Source organism: Colias philodice, chromosome 11, assembly GCF_061535455.1.
Source record: "Colias philodice isolate Cphi_HAF_F1 chromosome 11, ilColPhil1 Martin Lab GWU primary, whole genome shotgun sequence".
Classification (NCBI taxonomy): Eukaryota; Metazoa; Arthropoda; class Insecta; order Lepidoptera; family Pieridae; genus Colias; species Colias philodice.
The window spans coordinates 12,175,935-12,193,186 of record NC_143096.1 but is presented as its reverse complement, the minus strand read 5'-3'; the positions used below and the strand labels follow the sequence as shown (position 1 = coordinate 12,193,186).

At 33.7% G+C, this 17,252-nt stretch overlaps 4 protein-coding genes across 7 annotated transcripts in view; 1 reads left to right on the top strand and 3 right to left on the bottom strand.

Moving 5' to 3' along the window:
• LOC149484920 (uncharacterized protein ZK1073.1) overlaps nucleotides 1-3,251 on the bottom strand; it is a 52,247-nt gene extending 48,996 nt beyond the window's left edge. For 2 of the 4 annotated variants that reach the window (XM_089701204.1, XM_089701205.1), the window contains exon 1: nucleotides 329-676. In XM_089701204.1, coding sequence (XP_089557330.1) covers nucleotides 329-342 — 14 coding nt within the window. In that variant the 5' untranslated portion in view covers nucleotides 343-676. Of the gene's footprint in view, nucleotides 1-328; nucleotides 678-3,131 lie in introns of those variants that run through there. The other 2 variants (XM_089701206.1, XM_089701203.1) reach the window with 2 other exon arrangements.
• LOC149484919 (uncharacterized) overlaps nucleotides 1-6,981 on the bottom strand; it is a 99,930-nt gene extending 92,949 nt beyond the window's left edge. The window contains exons 1-2 of the mRNA XM_089701237.1: nucleotides 6,765-6,981; nucleotides 5,866-6,059 (exon numbers count right to left, since the gene is read on the bottom strand). Coding sequence (XP_089557363.1) covers nucleotides 5,898-6,059; nucleotides 6,765-6,965 — 363 coding nt within the window. The 5' untranslated portion in view covers nucleotides 6,966-6,981 and the 3' untranslated portion in view covers nucleotides 5,866-5,897. The remainder of the gene's footprint in view (nucleotides 1-5,865; nucleotides 6,060-6,764) is intronic.
• Nucleotides 6,982-7,846: 865 nt separating this feature from the next.
• On the top strand, nucleotides 7,847-14,156 carry vimar (visceral mesodermal armadillo-repeats). Its single transcript, XM_089701182.1, has 7 exons — nucleotides 7,847-8,035; nucleotides 8,120-8,875; nucleotides 9,225-9,392; nucleotides 10,195-10,377; nucleotides 10,822-11,082; nucleotides 11,465-11,625; nucleotides 12,471-14,156. The coding sequence occupies exons 1-7, from the start codon at nucleotides 8,029-8,031 to the stop codon at nucleotides 12,876-12,878; spliced, it is 1,944 nt and encodes a 647-aa protein (XP_089557308.1). The 5' UTR covers nucleotides 7,847-8,028; the 3' UTR covers nucleotides 12,879-14,156.
• A 1,313-nt stretch (nucleotides 14,157-15,469) lies between these two features.
• LOC149484917 (uncharacterized) lies at nucleotides 15,470-16,996 on the bottom strand. The gene is made up of 5 exons (XM_089700426.1): nucleotides 16,684-16,996; nucleotides 16,410-16,560; nucleotides 16,201-16,250; nucleotides 15,919-16,036; nucleotides 15,470-15,637 (listed from the first exon to the last, which is right to left on the bottom strand). Exons 1-5 carry the CDS (start codon nucleotides 16,873-16,875, stop codon nucleotides 15,498-15,500), a joined length of 651 nt encoding a protein of 216 aa, XP_089556552.1. The 5' UTR covers nucleotides 16,876-16,996; the 3' UTR covers nucleotides 15,470-15,497.
• Nucleotides 16,997-17,252: the final 256 nt, after the last annotated feature.

The following is a 17,252-nucleotide window of genomic DNA, read 5'->3' as shown; positions in this document are numbered from 1 at the left end:
ATTGCTTATAAATTATACTAAATTGATTTATTTTGAATAAAATTAATTATTGAATGCAAGATAGGTAAAAGTTTAATTTTCAATTTGAATTTAGAATGAATAAATATTTAAAAATAAAGTAAATGACGAGGAATTGAGAATTATGAAAAATGATAATGAAACAGAATGAGTTTCAAAAATAACATGCCAATTTAAAAAAAAATAATATAAACAATACTGTTTTATGTACAAACCAATTAGTAATTACATAAGATTTATTTGAAAATCTTATAATTTTATTAAAATTTAATTTTTATGTGGAAATGTGCATGACATTATCATAAATCACCTTTTCCTTTCCATTGTTTTTAATAATTAAAAAAAAATCACTCAATCACATAAACTTCACAATATCACCGTTCCTTTGCCAATTAAAACAACAATGCACAAATTAAAAAAAAAACCGCGTAGGCACGCCGCGCGTGAGTTTTGGCGCCAATTGTGAAACGTGTTGGTTCCGTCAATAGGCGAGAACTGAATTAGTTTCTTCAAGAGACAGTCGCTAGAACTTTTGATCTGCAGCCGTAGTTACGTTGCACAATTATCTATCTGACATTTAAAATTGGATCAGACGCGTAGATTAGCGAGGAGAAAATAGAGATATTATTTTCATAATTGCCTTTGTAACAGCTTTCATATTTATAGAACAAGGTACGAGGTGGAATAAGATAATTTAACGATTATAGTGCTATGAATGTGGTTCGTCAAGTGAGTGATATAATAAATAAGTAAAACTCCTTCAAATTTCAAAATGTAATCATAAATTATATTGATACTTAACTAGATAGTAGATAGATTGATACATTTAGAAATTAATTGCTCATAAATATATTGCTTATTAATGTTTTTTAGTGGTCAATATTGTATTTATCTTTATAGGTCTGTTACAAATTGTTATACTTAGAAATATTGAAATTTATTTCACTAACTAACTAAATTACTTTAAATATAATATTATCTTGTTTTTCAGTACAACTACATAGTAAGTTATTTATATATATTTTTTTGTATTTAAATGATATATTGTGTTAGACGTAATATTTTATAAAGAAATCGTTCAGTGACGCTAATATCAATAAAAAAAATATTGCAGTAAATGTATCGATTTTTACATAGGTATACTGAGTTAGGTTTACTAAGAATACTAAGATCCAGAAGTCTCAAACATTTTTTGCATTTATTGTGCTGTATTTTGTTGAAAATTTTCTTTATTTATAGGTGTGAAGACACGTTGTTGCCAATTTTTAAAGGAAAGATGCTTCGAAAGATGAGACTTTTCTTCAAGGTCTCAAAATCGTATCCGTTTGGAAACGCCGCTTGAGGAAGTTGGTTTCAGATATCCATAATACGTGGGATCAAAGTATCTAAATAGGTAAGTGCTTATTCTAGTAATTTATAGATAACTAGCTGTGCTCCGCGATTTTACCTGCAGTGCTCCGCTCCTGTTGGTCTTAGCATGATGATAATTATATAGCCTATAGCCTTCCTCAATAAATGGGCTATCTAACACCGAAAGAATTTTTCAAATCGGATCAGTAGTTCCTGAGATTAGCGCGTTCAAACAAACAAACAAACAAACTCTTCAGCTTTATAATATTAGTATAGATATGTCATAGTGAATTAGCTTAATTAGCTGTTTCATTAATAGCCTAGGCCCTAGGGTCTTTAATATACGTCGTCTTTTAATTAGCTGCCTGAGTGATATCTAGCCATTTAAGAACTTAGGCCACCACTTATTATTACGTGCCTGTAAGACCTGCAGTCTGCACAATTTATTTGAATTAAGATTAAAGTGAATGTTTTAATCATAACAATATCATTTCTTTTTTAATTGGTGAAATTATCTCTTATAGGTTCACTGCACTCATAAATTAATGACCGTACTCATAAAACTTTTAATAATTCTCTTGATAGCTAATTTCATAATAATCTGGGTTGATCAATATAGAAATAAACGTAAAACTATATTTCCGTAACATTTTCACACAACAAGTGTTAATGTTCCCGAATCTAAAACAAGAGTCACTTATTATATTGAACGACTTGGCGCGCTGATTTAGACGACATTGTGGACAAAAATAAACATTCAAAATATGACGTATGAAGTCGTTATATTTTTTTAAATGTGCCAATTAGTTTCGGTATTGCCGCTATTGGTTTAATGCTCTAAGGCCGATATTGTTAAAGAACTGAATAATAGTAAATAATCAAAATTATCTACTTATATGAGAAAAACTCACATTTTCAATGGTGTATAAAACAATTCGATGTGGATTGCAATGGAAAGGATTTTTATGTTCTCTATATTATGATTCGACGAAAAAACGGTTTTTAAATTAAGAATGTTTAGAGATACCTGCGACTATTGAACAAATAAAAAAAATGTGGATTGAAATCGAAAGGAAAGTTTTTTTTCTATGATTCAACTTCAACGCATTTTTTTAAATTAAGAATGTTAAAGTAGATAGGTACGACCTGGTACGACTACCTAGTACCTACTGAAAAAAAATTGAAATTGTTCGATTTAGTTTGATCTAACCACTATAGTTTGTAGGATTTTACGATTATGTGATATAAATTATGAAAAATTTGATCCTACAACCTAAAAGAGGAAACATAATGGAGTTTAGAGTTTTAAAACTAGCAATAAGAAATGTGAAGACTAGTCATCAAAAACCATGTATGTAAGTAATTTTTAATGTTGATGTAGGATAATATGTTAAAGGAACACGATATAGGTAGGTACCTATTCTATTCATTATTTCTACAATAATTTATCAATATGAAGAAAAAACACACACACACACACACACACACACACACACACACACACAGAGGGTTTACCTAACCTAACTATAATTTTCTATCACCGGAACAAAATACATTGCAATGCAATGAATTATGTTTATAAATATAAAATAATACTTTAAGTACCTACCTAACTACTATAATAATAAGATGAATTATTGATTATACATGTACGTATTTATTTGCTTATCATATCCTACGTTATCCAGTTACCATTAATTACTTAGTGAACCAATTATTAACAAAACCATACCGTGAATCGTGATTAGCAAAAACCGACTTACCCTTTCAAGACTTTCCCTATGGCGTGTAAAGAAATCGGCAATTCCGTTTAAATACATATTTTTCTCAACACTTCACTACCACACACCAACACTGTTTACATGCACTTAGAATGTCATTAATTGAGATTGTAATTATTCGTATAAACTACAAAAGTGGGTAGGTAATTAACGCGTATACAGGTTGTTCAGATATTCATGTCTTATCATATTTGAAAAGTATTTTTTCTGTGATAGGATTATTAGGCTAAGTTCTATAAGAAACAGTAGTTATTATTATACCTACTTATTAATTAAATTATTGGAATTTTGCTTTGTCTAGTACACTAGTGTTAGGTAAAAATTAAAATGTGTTTTTATATAACTATCAGTTTATTTATTTATTTATTTATAATAGGTTAATATAGTTAACTTAAACTCCGATTAAACGGAAAAAATTAATGAATATAAAATTATATTTTGACGATGATATACCTAGGTGCTCATGTCTTTTTTTATAAGTAGGTAGGTAGCTAAGTCCGTTTAATTAGTAAAATAAATTAACAATACATTTATTAGAAAGTATGTCATACATAAACATTAAACACTCATTAATTAGTACAAAAAATGTATGACGTAAAGCGTTTAGATAATACAGTGTCACTAATATTTATCTATCAACACATTCTCAATACTTGGGCGTCTTTCCAAGTCAACTCAGACTCGAATGTATAGACATAATAAACACAGACATTGCAATCTAGTTTAAATGTTTTCAGTCTTCTATTAAGCACATTATAGGCTAATTTGTTGCGGAAGTTTTTTGTCTTGACAATTGAAGTCCTGTGTCAGGGGCATATGCATTGTGCATACATCTGTTTCACTGATCGATTTTATTTAGGGACAAATAAGTGATCAGCCTCCTGTGTCCTTTAACAGACCCAAACCTTTATTTTTTCTTCTCCACCGGGAATCGAACCCAGGACCCTTTGGTTCTACCACATCTACGCTCACGCGTTAACCACTGTACCAAAGAGACGGGTCTTAACATAAAGGAGGGACAAATTACCATATCTATAGATTCTAGCGTCTTATAATATTAAGTATGTTCTTCTGACTTTGCCAAAATACGAGGTTAGAAGAAGAGACGCGATTAAGAAGATAAGAGATGAACGATTTCGTCATCTACTATATAAAAAAAGTCGGGTTTTCCTTCCTGCCAGAATAGACTACGAATGTATGAGATTGACGTAAGCTGTAGATACACCGTACACGTATCTACAGCTTACTAACAGAAAGGCTGTTCCTGACGCTATAACTCCAGAACGCACGAACCGATTTCCACGGTTTTTCATTCGTTGGAAAGGTCTCGGGCTCCGTGAGGTTTATAGCAAAGAAAAGGTGTCTCTGGTGGCGAAACGGAGTTCGCCCGGTTTGCTAGTTTTTCATAAAATATTAATATTCTCTCTGTTATTAAAGTACTACTTACTAAGTACATATTGAAATATAAGAAATATACGCACACGTGTAAAATTGCAAACATGACAGAAACATTACAATTTATGAACACCCTATATTATAATTAACTAAGTAGTTAAAACCGCTTCAATCCCGCAGGAACTGAATGAGTTAATTGTTTCTAATTTTATAGTAAGACCTATAAAGATGTGTCTAATTATGCCTTGTGTATAGTGATCTGTTACAGTCATCAATTAAATACGTACGACATACTTGAACGAATGTATTGCAATTTGTAGTAGGTACCTAATCATTAAAGGAACAAACCAATATGGGAAAAAATAAAAAAGACAGTTTCTTATATAAAATTTAATTATACTCACATTCAACAGTAAAAGAAACGATTAATCGATTATAATCACTGAGCTTAATAAAAATAAATTTTAATGCTATCTTCTTTTGACTTCTTAAAATAGTCAATAATATTATTGTTATTTATTAAAATAATTTAAGATCATACTGTATTAAAACATAAACTGTACTTATCAATAATATTATGACCCCAAATAGATCTCGATATACCCTAAAACAAAACAGATGGGTCACTGCAGTCTCTTGTGTATGTTGCATAGCAATGTCTTTACTAACCTTTGATAATATTCATACACTTATTTTCTTTTATTATGCTATAATATCACGTACTTAATTGCTCATTGATAATGACAACAATACTGTAAATTTATTTTTGAAAGTTTAAAGTGGTTTTAAGTATGTAAGTACTTACTATTCGTTTTAGATTCGATTTGATTTTTCCCTTCGTAGATTCGTCGTAGGTCAAAGAGTAGCTATTCCATAACTTAGAAATTTCGTTTAAAAAAAATAACTTCTATTTACATAACGAAAAATGTGGGTTGCTTTATACACATAAATTAATATCTCTAAATTAGGTATTTTGTACAGATGAACAAGATCGGTTTATTTCCATATTTTTGAAGTGAAACATCTTTAGGTGCATGGAGAGTGGTCGCGGAAGAATTCTAACAAATACGCGCGGCCCCATCATTAAAGCGGCTCGACGGAACACAGTGGGGTTTTAGTCAGTAAGAATCCGACATAACCCACGGCTCCTTCCCCGGGGGCCGTGGGTATCTTTGGAAGATTTCCCCACTATAAAAAAAAAGGTGCATGGAGAGTAAAATTTCATGGTCGCGTCATGGCAATACGGACACTAAGGCGTTACTAAGAATAAGGCGACCATTTTGGTATGTTAAATGTTTGAATCTTGCCAAAGAAGTTTCACTTCTGACCACGTGTCGGTTCACACGTTCTTTTTTATGATCCATCGACATTAGGCGACGGGCAATACGCTCGAACTGTTCCAGAAAGTTCCTCCCCTGGGTACGCTTTGATCGCTACACTGAAGTACTTATATCCAACACCACCACGAAGAATTATTGGGATACTACCATTTGTTTCTATCGCCATTCGGGAAATCTAAAAAAATAATAGTTAGGTTCTGCATTACTAGCCCTTTTCTTGTCGTTTGGATATAATACAAGATTCTCTATAAATAAATATTTGTACTATTTTTGACCTACAAAATCTGATGAGGGAACTTGGAGAATGAGGAAAAATCTAGACATCGAAGATCTCATCCGTGAACCCAACATTATTGGTGAGACAAAAGCTGCTCGCCTTCGATGGATCGGTCACCTAGAAAGGATGCCAAACGATCGCGCTGCGAAGAGGGTGTACATGAGCAAGCCGATCGGTAGGCGCCCCGTCGGCCGACCTCGTCACCGTTGGAGAGACGAAGTCCAAAAAGATCTGGACATCCTCCAAGTAGAAGACCTCAACACCAGGGCGCTTAGGCGCGAAACCTGGAAACTTTTGGTGTCGGAGGCCAAGATCCTCTTTGGGTCGTTGCGCCGTTGAAGTACTATTTTTGAAGTAAAACTTCTTTATCGGGGTTGAAAAAAAATTTAGTGTAACATTTTTTCGTTACGCGTGACATTTTTCCGTTACGCACCATCTTTTTCTTATCCCTACTACGCATGATTCGACGTATTTCTGTAAAGTTGCATATAGTAAATTATTTTTTGAAAAAATAAGGTCATAAAGAAGTTTTACTTCTTACGTGTGTACACTAGTACACGCCCACATTTTTTATTATTTAACTAATAAGTAATAAGTACTCACAATGCAATCAAACACGCCTTCACAATACAAATGATGACCAATCGGCTTAGCTGCATATTTGAACTTTTTATTGTACACACGTTTGTCCATATCACCTTTTAACCGCCTATTTATACCCTGATAAATGTTTTTGTATGGTGATCTGATATAGCCAGACGTTGATGAAGGCAGAGGTTCAGGGTAAGGATAGCCTTTGAACATTCTTCGATAATTTAATCTGTGGAAACACATTTTAATTTTATGCAGGTAGGGTCCCGTGCAGTCTACTACTACTACCTACTACGTGCATCATGACAGTACGGAGAATCTTTACCTGTAGCTATACCTATACCTCTATTACGTGATATTTTATGATAGCAGATACAAAGACTCGTACTTATGTCATGATAATAGAGTCGAAATATTATATACTTACATAATAGGTCTACCTAAGCCATAATTTTGCTTTTGTTCATATCTAAACGTCTGGTCGGAAGCTGCGGTTGCCGCAAATAAAAGGTAAGCGTAAAAAAGTTGCATGTTCTATTTTATACATTACTGTTCACATTTCATAAAATATATCCAAACAAAAAGTTTTCAAGAATATTTTTAACGATCCTGCGGTTACCGAAACTATATTTTTATTACTGAAACACCTACGCTCTAACCACATAAAAATGTAATATTTCACGCAAAGTTCCTAAAAATAATTGCATTGTTATGTAATGGTGTTGAATTTTTTACGATGTACATAATAATAATCGTAATTTTTTGTACATGAAATACACCTAGCCTGATTATGATTTGCAAAATTTTGTTCTATTTAGATATTCTGAAATATTGTTTGTACCTACCTATAACATTTTTAGAAAGTCTAGAATAGATAAGTTCTACTACTACTACGTGACTACTACAGTCACTAGTAAATTTTAAAAGTTTATTAGATTTAAATAAACGTGAAATAAACTGAGATAGGTATTTCCACAGTATTTCAATGTAAATTTGAACTACCTTTAAGTACAGTTCGATTTTCAATAAAACGGAATGCATTCATTAATCTTTTGACAAGAATTTGACATCTCAATTGTTTTGACATCTGACGTTACAGCCAATTGGACTGGACATCGATTTGCTCAGTTTCATTTTCTGTGTAGAGCACAAAATTTAATGTATTCAAAATTAATAAGATGAAATCAGTTGAATATTTTGCAACGAAGAAAAATCCTTAAAAGCATCCAATTGAATTCATTCATTTCTTTACAATTGTAATTAACAGCATAGCACAATGGACGGTAAAATATAGCATGTTACAGTTCAGCACAACAGTGAATAATTAATGTTATCCTTGTATATTAATATATAACCATATATTCCAGGCCCGTCAGCAAAGAAATCTACTTCTTTCGAGACTCTTGTTATACAAAACATAAATAATGTGAACGATTTAAAAGCAAAATTAAACGAAATTATTGCTGCCGGTAAAAACTACGAATTCGATGTTTCATCGTGTTTGAAATCATTATTAAAGAGTAATGACGAATCTATCGTATTATTAAGTGTTCAGGCTGTATCAGAGGTTGCGAAATGTGAGGACAAACGTGAAACGTACGCACAAAAAGAAATTATCGAACCAATACTTAGTATTTTAACCAAAGAGTTGTGTATCGATAAGTTCGAACTCACGAAACAATGCCTTCGAGCGCTAGGTAATTTATGCTGTGACTGTGATGTTTCAAGGAAAATCATGCTTGAAAACAATGGAGTACAAATATTGAATAACTTGTTGACCAACACTTTAAAAGTGACTGAATTTGACGAGATCCAAATACTCATTTGTAAGACGCTGTTGAACTATGCAATTGGAGGGCAGGAATTCTCAGATTCGTTGGATAAATGTGGAGTTGTAGGCAATTGCAAAAATGTATTGATAGCTGAACTAAAGAAAGATGATATGAATGATGATCTGGTTTCTACAGTTCTGTTAATACTGAGTGTGATAAATGATAATGCACCTGAATTCCTGTATAGTGACGAAATAAATGTGGCCGTGTTGAAAGTGCTGAAGGAAACCACAAATGTGGAATTGTCAGAGCTGTGTTTAGAACACTTGCATTCACAAGTTCGGGAACATGGCATGTATTTTTTTTGTATTATTTTCCATCTGTCATGCTGTATTCTTATCCTTTGATAAAATTCTTTTTGTTGTAATCAAATAATTATACAGATTCGGGCAAGAAGTTTGTGCATGTGCTCTTTAGAGATATGTTATGTGCACTGTTTATCATATTTAAATCCTAAATACTAAATATTTAGCCACAAAGTTATTGTGCAGCAATATTTTATAGTAAAATGTCTTAGTAGGCAGAAAAGTGCATTCCTTTCATTTCAAGTTTTTAGACAAGATAATCCTCCATATTTTTTGTATAAGACAACATTTAAAACATATATTCAGTATCTGATAATCACTAAAAATACTTCCAGACACAGTAAAAACCTTACTAGCCAAGGAAGGTGGTGTTCAACTAGTGTGTGTGCGTCTCAACCAGTTATTACAAAGACATGAGGCAGGGGAGCTGAGCGCTGACGACTCACAGGTGGAAGGGATCGTGAAACAAGCATGCTATTTGATTATACTTATATTGACTGGAGGTGAGATCTAGTATTTCTGTTTATGATTATTATTGGCCAGTTAATTAATTGTAAAATAACTTTGTAAAAATAAAGATCACAAGTGTAAAATATTAATTCAAAAAAGGGGGAAAATTTTAACCTGTAAGTTGATTGCCTGAAAAGTGTAAAAAAAAATTCCTACTTAAAATAGCTGATGATAAATTAATAACAGATAAATTAATATTAGGGTCGATTTTTCAATGCTTGGATAAAGCTTATTGGTCGAATAATGTATAAAACTACCATTTTAAAAACGTATTCTAATTGCCCGTATTTGACAGTTTACGCGACATTTGAATACTATCGTGTAATATTTTATTGGACGGATAAAATTTATCCAAGCATTGAAAAATCGGCCCTTAGAGAAAAAAACCTATCTATGTCCTCAGATTAAAAGTATAAAAAAGATACTGTGTGTGTGTGTGAAGCACACGTGTCAGAAGTGAAACTTCTTTGATAAGATATACCAAAATCAAACTCAAACTCAAACTCAAACATTTATTCATTCAATTAGACTTCTTATAGAAACACTTTTGAAACGTCATTACATATTTTAAAATTTACCACCGATTCGGAAAGCAGTATCTACGGAGAAGAACCGGCAAGAAACTCCATAGTTGCTCTTTTATCGCCGCCTTACTCTCATGTCGTGACGGTAATGCCGCGGCCTTGAAATTTTACTCTCAACGCTCCTAAAGACTCCTAAAGACTCCACTTCAAAAATTTTTTACCTTCCTTCAACCTGTACTTTAAATGTATTTTTGCAATATTTTATTCATAGATGAAGCAATGCCCATTCTATACAAAGATGGTGTGGGTGAAGTATATTTGACAATGGTAAAATGGCTTGATTCACCAAACCATCATTTGCTTGGTACTGCATTACTTGCTATCGGTAACTTTGCAAGGCAAGATGATTATTGCATACAGATGATGAACGATAAGATATTTGATAAGCTGTTGGGTAAGTTTTAAATGAATTATCTATACTAATATTATAAAGAGGAAAGGTTTGTATGTATGTATGTATGTATGGTTTTCACGCATAAACTATACTGGACCGATTTGGATGAAATTTGGCACAGACAATCTCTTAGATCCTGAGAAAGAACATAGGCTACCTTTTATTGCGAAATATGTACCACGGGCGAAGCCGGAGCAGACCGCTAGTTATTTATAAAGTAGTATATTATATGTGAAAGTTATTTTTATAAACTTGGTATTGTATGTATGTTTGTTTTCACATGAAAACCACAAATGTATTTTGATGATACTTGGTAGTACTGTATTGTGTAACTTATGTATTACAAAATAACATAAAATATTGATTTTGCCAGATTTTGAAATTAAAAAAATTAACTCTGATGATGAAAATTTGGTTTCTTATTGCATCGTTTTTCATTCCCAGATATTTTCGAAGTGTACCACAACCTAAGTATAAAACAGAACTCCGGTGAAACAATTCCCCTAGAGAAGTCCACCCTTAACCAGATACAACACGCCTCACTCTCTGCTATAAGGAACTTGAGTGTGCCTGTTGCTAATAAGAGAGTGTCTGCGGTACAGGGCAGGGCTGCGCCCTTGTTGATAAAGTGCTTGCCGAATGTGGATGATCATCATGTTGCGTATAAACTCTTGGCCGCTTTGAGAATGCTGGTCGATGGACAGGGTGAGTCAATAAAAAAAAGCGTGCGTTGCTATAATATTTAATGCGCCTAAAGAAGTTTTATTTCAAAAATTGTTCATAACATCTACATGTTTGATTATAGTACCTTTTGAATTATGTTTTAATAAGTTTAGAATTTTATAAAACAACTTTTAGGTATGTTTAATTATGAATTTTGATGATGTCATCGTGTATACACTGACTTTCTGTCGTCGTGTATGCACTGACCTGTAGTGAGTGGTAGAGCAGTAGCGAGCACTCGCTACAGAAGTGTCCGCAATGTAATATATGAAAAAATGTGTCAAGTGGCTGCTGGCCTGGCTGTGGTCGGTGGCCCGTTTGCGACGAGCCTAAGTTGCTCTATTTTTTTTTTTTATAATACCAGAGGGCGTCGCGCGCTTGGTGTCCAGTAACAAAGCTGCGCTCGGCGCGATATCGCGCTGGGGCGGCGCGGGCGAGCACGCGGGCGCCGCGGGCGAGGCGCCGCGCCTGCTCGCCTGGACCGTGCGCCACGTGGCCAGCGAGCGGCACGGGGACATGCTGCAGGTGAGGGGGGGCCAGCGAGCGGCACGGGGACATGCTGCAGGTGAGGGGGGGCCAGCGAGCGGCACGGGGACATGCTGCAGGTGAGGGGGGGCCAGCGAGCGGCACGGGGACATGCTGCAGGTGAGGGGGGGCCAGCGAGCGGCACGGGGACATGCTGCAGGTGAGGGGGGGCCAGCGAGCGGCACGGGGACATGCTGCAGGTGAGGGGGGGCCAGCGAGCGGCACGGGGACATGCTGCAGGTGAGGGGGGGCCAGCGAGCGGCACGGGGACATGCTGCAGGTGAGGGGGGGCCAGCGAGCGGCACGGGGACATGCTGCAGGTGAGGGGGGGGCCAGCGAGCGGCACGGGGACATGCTGCAGGTGAGGGGGGGCCAGCGAGCGGCACGGGGACATGCTGCAGGTGAGGGGGGGGGCAGCGAGCGGCACGGGGACATGCTGCAGGTGAGGGGGGGGCCAGCGAGCGGCACGGGGACATGCTGCAGGTGAGGGGGGGGAGCGGCACGGGGACATGCTGCAGGTGAGGGGGGACAGTGCAGCAACATTTTTGAAATTTGAAATTGGAACATTCGAACGCCTTTCTAGTTTAACGATTAGAGAAAGCGTAGGTATCAAGAGTACGTGTCGCGGGCCGCGCCACACGTCTGTGCGACGCCGCGTAGGCTTCAACGCCCACCGCACATGTGCCTCTGCCTTCAGTTATCAGAGAGCGTACTAGTGTCGAGCCAAACGAATAATCTCCGCAGTGGTCAGCTCAATATTGAAACGTATAACATCTCGGTCAGCTCTAGACTCAGCCTAAATACTAGTTAAAGAGTAAATTAATTAAACTTTATTTTATTTTCAGGTTGAAGGATGCATACTCAATCTAGTGAACATGCTGATAGCTCCGCACTCGGTCATGCAAAATGAAGCTATCCTGGCCCTAACGCTACTCGCTATAGAAATCCTCAACTACAAACACACCGACGAATACGAAAAGAACTTTATCACTCACTTAATAGAGTCGGAAATCGGCAAACACTTGTCCGTTCTAATCGAGACTAATTGCGCTAAAATGCCGGTAGAGGTCGCTGAGAATTTGCTTGCGTTTTTGGATGTGACGTCAAAATGTGAAACCATCTTACGCGATTATAATAAAACGAAAGTACATAACGGGTTACAAAAGTTGGTCGATACTAGAAAAGATTTTAGCGAAGAATTGAGAACGTGTGCTTTTGATATTATTAAAAAGATATCTGAAGGGAGTGAATGATTACAAAAAAATGACATTAACTTGGGTCTATTGGAACCTAAGTACATAAAATTAGTTATGAAGCCCTTTGCTTCTTTGTGACTGTTGTCACTTTTCTTATAAATGTATTGTGTGATACCCAAAATGCACTAAGTTAAATTTTCTCTTAAATATTTTTACAAGCACTATTTCAAGAGTGTTATTTATATAAAATTTTGGCAATCTTTGATCAATGTTAACCCAAATATAGTAAAAATGAATCAACATGTTTCGAAGCAACTTAACTCTTAGATAAAAATTATATACAAAAACTTTTCCTAATCTTTTTTAATCCTGCTATTTCATTGACTGTACTTTTTAACAATTTTAATACATGTTAGAAATTAGAGGAATACTTACCTTCCTAAATAAAACATCGCACAAAACATGCTTGGTTGTCGAAATAGTCTGTTGATGCCAAAAATATTGATAATATGTCTACTCTTATTGAAGGAATTGACTCGCTGTTCATATTTATTAGAAGTTACTAGAAGATGTTAACTATTTAATATTGTCCTAGAATAATATAGATCTAAAATTTATTTATTTTTCTTAAAGTATTTTTTTTGCAGAATTTTTTTATTCATCATTTTTTTTCCATTCCATATTTTTCGAATTTGTGTATTTTTAAATATTAAAATGATCATTAAAATATAGTTCTCATTTTGATGATTTATATCCAATCATATTTTCGTCACTGCATTTTACGTGGCTTTAGTATTTTGTATTCAATGTATTTTTAAAGACATTTGTTTGTACTTTATTTTAATTTATTTTAATTACAATACGAATATAATAAAATTATTCACCTCGAGCAATACTGATGAAATACTCCAAGTACAACATAAGATATATTTATATAATAGTAATTTTATCATGTACTAACACTAGTTTTATATACGTATTTGTTTTGTGATTTCGTATTTAATTCTAAGCATATAAAGTTCAATTTTGCTTACTTAATCTTTTAATATAGTCTAGTTCATAATTGTTATGAATCCCATAGTGCACTTATTAAAGCTTAAATTAAGGATTATAGCACCGTTTCCGTATCTAGCACAAATTTAAGAATAAGGTGCTTTTGTTACTTATATGATATGAACCCAATTTTATTATATGTATAAGAATTGTGGTAGTATTAAAAATTAATCGTATCCAGCTTCAAAATTTACTTATAAGTACAGTTTATTTGTATTCTCTCAAAACGAGGCTAGTTTATTTGTCAAACATTATAAAACTATACGACCTAACCAAAATTTCTATAGGGATTTGTTGTGTGTTTACTTTGGCAGTGTTTAAATTAAATTTGTGAAGCCTCGTGTTCATCGTAAACATAAGATTAGCAACAATTTTCATTCAACGTGTTGCGGAGTTGCTAGGAACACTGTGTGTTGCAGAGTTGATGACGGCATGTTTTGAAGATCTCAACCCGAGAAGCAATAATTTAAAAAAAACTTGCAACATTCCTGCACTTCATCAAAGATGTTGATCGTCTGTTGCTCAACAAAATATTATGTTTACCATGAATTTGGAGCTACCATATTACCATAAATGTAACCAAATTTAACTTTTCTATAAATTAAAATTGTCTATGAACTAGATTACCATAGATTATGGACCAAATATTAGAATTGCAATTTAGATTTTCTTAATTAAGGTAAGCGTAATCCCTTTAAGTATTTTTAATATCCAGTAAATTCGTAAAAAAATAACAATAATAATTCTTCATATTATAAATGCACGTCATAAAAAAAAACTAGTACAACACTTCTACGGTATTTACATGACCCACTCGGGTTTAATAATATTTAATAGTTAAAAATCAATATTTTCTACATATAATGCTTATATGCCTACAAACATAATATATTTTTGATAGCTTTCTTGGCCTAATAGACATTAGAGCGTACCAGTGTGACTGCCAAAATAGGTCCTTTTTGGATAATCTGAAAATTAGTAATAATTGCATCGGGCAAAGAAAGGTGGACTCTTTATAGATAAAATAGGAAGATGATCCACTGTATTCGTAGAATTACACATTTCTATGTATTTTATTTGCCATATTTTTAGGCGTTATAATAATTAATTATTATAGCAAATAGTATTAACGAGAAAATAATCGGTTCAATTATTGTTCCCAATGAAATTGTTTTAAATTTAAGAATTCTAGTATTTATGTATGTTCTACTTTAATCACAACTTAATATTGCATTTATTAAAATTTACGCGTTGTTTTAAATGTGCTAAATTAAATCTTACTGCACTTTCCAGTTCTATTTTTGTTTTATTTCATATCCCTTTCTCCGATCCTCATCCTTCTACGAATAATTGAAGAGGGAGCCTGGTTAGAGCCAGGTCTTCTTTGGCATTCGTTTAAAGAAAAAAAATGCGTGATTGAGATGATTACATATGAAAAAAATTGGCATTTTTGTGGTAGGTCATATTATGGAAATCATTTTAGTATCAAACTCATATAAAATGCGTTTGGTGAAACTTGTAACATTAATAAATAAATGCAGGATTCAGAATAATGTAAAGAATAGATTATAGAATCTGAAGTTAAATAAAACACATAAGTAACAAAAATTTAGTTTATTATCACTAAGTAGTATCATCAAGATCCAATACAGATCTTTCCTGAATCATAGTAGAGTGCTGTGTGAGTGCCAAACGGAATTTCAGTTCTTCATCACTTATTAAGTGTTGCCTGATTATTGGCTCTCGATTTCCACAACCAGCAACTAAAAAAGAATAAGATAAATATGTTAAATCATATTTTTATATGATTGCAGAGAACACAATAGTTGTTAAGAAGAATCTCCGATTTTTTTTGCTTACTGTACCAAATTTAAACCTCTTCAAAAAAGTAACAGTTTTTAATATGGTAATTCACATACTGTGTGTTAATTCATTATTATAATATTTTAACTAAAAGATTATTTATTTATTTATTCCGAGAAAAACAGCTATAATAATAATAAGTAAAAATTAAAATAAAAAAGCTAAATCAGTCAATATGTACCTGGACATTTAAGTTTCTTCTTTTGTATGATTTTCATAATAACTTCCTCTTCATAAATGTGCCCACAGTTTGCATTCCTTACTGGGTTTACTATTGCCTTCTTTGTTATTGGATCAATCTGAAACAGTTGTTAAAATTTCATTAATAATGTTAACGTTAAGTTTTGCTACCTATCAAAAAATTTAATCAATAAGTTGGAACCATGAACACTATTGTATATGAATAAAACCAACAATTCTTCAAATGGAAACTTATACTTCACATTAAAACTTAAATACTTACAAGTCTATCTTGAGTTTCTGTAATTGCTAAGTCCGAGTCATCTAAATTATCTGAAAAAATGTTAACAAACACACATTACAGTAAATAACCAAAAGCAAAGCAATTAATTAATCTAAGAAGTCTCATGTAAACACACATTAATATTTAGTTAAGTCATGTCCACACTAGAGAACATAACTTTTTATATTATGTACGAAAAATCAACTTACTTCTAGCATTTTGTAGTCCCTTTTCAATATGTTTATTTAGTTCGACCATGTACGGATGCCTATTAACATCTAGACGTTTTCCAGCCATACTACTTAGATTTGCCTTAAATTTATTTTCTAATGTGTCTACGTTTGTTGCGTCTATTTCTTTCTGAAGTAGAAAATACACACAATATTATTAATAATTACAAGAACATTACTTCATAATATAAAATAATAATATGTCTGCATGAAAGTAGGTACGAAAATACATTTTTGCAACTTCAATATATACCTTCGTTTTTTCCAGGGCTTGGATTGCTACATCTTGCTGAGCTTCCATGAGACAATATTCTTTTACAATCGACTGTAGTTTCTCATATTCATCATTTCTTCCTTCATCCAAATACTTCGAAATATTGTCTGAACACAAATACAAACTGTTCAAGCATTGTTTTCTTAGATCTGATAAGTCGGAATCTGCCATTATTTAAACTGTAAACAAATATTTTACAACGATTGGAAAATTTTAAGTTGAACTGTTTACTGTTTACAAAATTATTAAAAACATTAAAAAACGGCCTCTATTTCCTATGAGTCTATGACATTGACATAGCCAATTTGTCATTATCACTTAGACGTTTGACGTTCACTTTTATAATCAGAGATACTAAAGCGCAATACACATTGAGCCCGCCGGGCCGCCGACATATGTCGGCAACTTTTTGTCGGCGGTCTAGTTGGCGGCTTCACTTATTACAAGTCGGAAAATTTGGTCGGCGGCATGTCGGCGGCTTGAGATGAGAAATTTATTTGGCAGTCAGTGATTGCCGTGTGTCGATAAAGGTTGTGTGGTTGTGTCAT

Bases quoted from the DNA above. Each gene is read 5' to 3' on its own strand.
- vimar (XM_089701182.1), top strand. The intron at 8,876-9,224 runs GCATGTATTTTT...AAATACTTCCAG, and splicing joins TTCACAAGTTCGGGAACATG to ACACAGTAAAAACCTTACTA. The intron at 10,378-10,821 runs GTAAGTTTTAAA...TTTCATTCCCAG, and splicing joins GATATTTGATAAGCTGTTGG to ATATTTTCGAAGTGTACCAC.
- LOC149484917 (XM_089700426.1), bottom strand. From the start codon at position 16,875: ATGGCAGATTCCGACTTATCAGATCTAAGAAAACAATGCTTGAACAGT. The intron at 16,561-16,683 runs GTATATATTGAA...TTTCTACTTCAG, and splicing joins AAGCCCTGGAAAAAACGAAG to AAAGAAATAGACGCAACAAA. The intron at 16,037-16,200 runs GTAAGTATTTAA...CAACTGTTTCAG, and splicing joins CAGAAACTCAAGATAGACTT to ATTGATCCAATAACAAAGAA.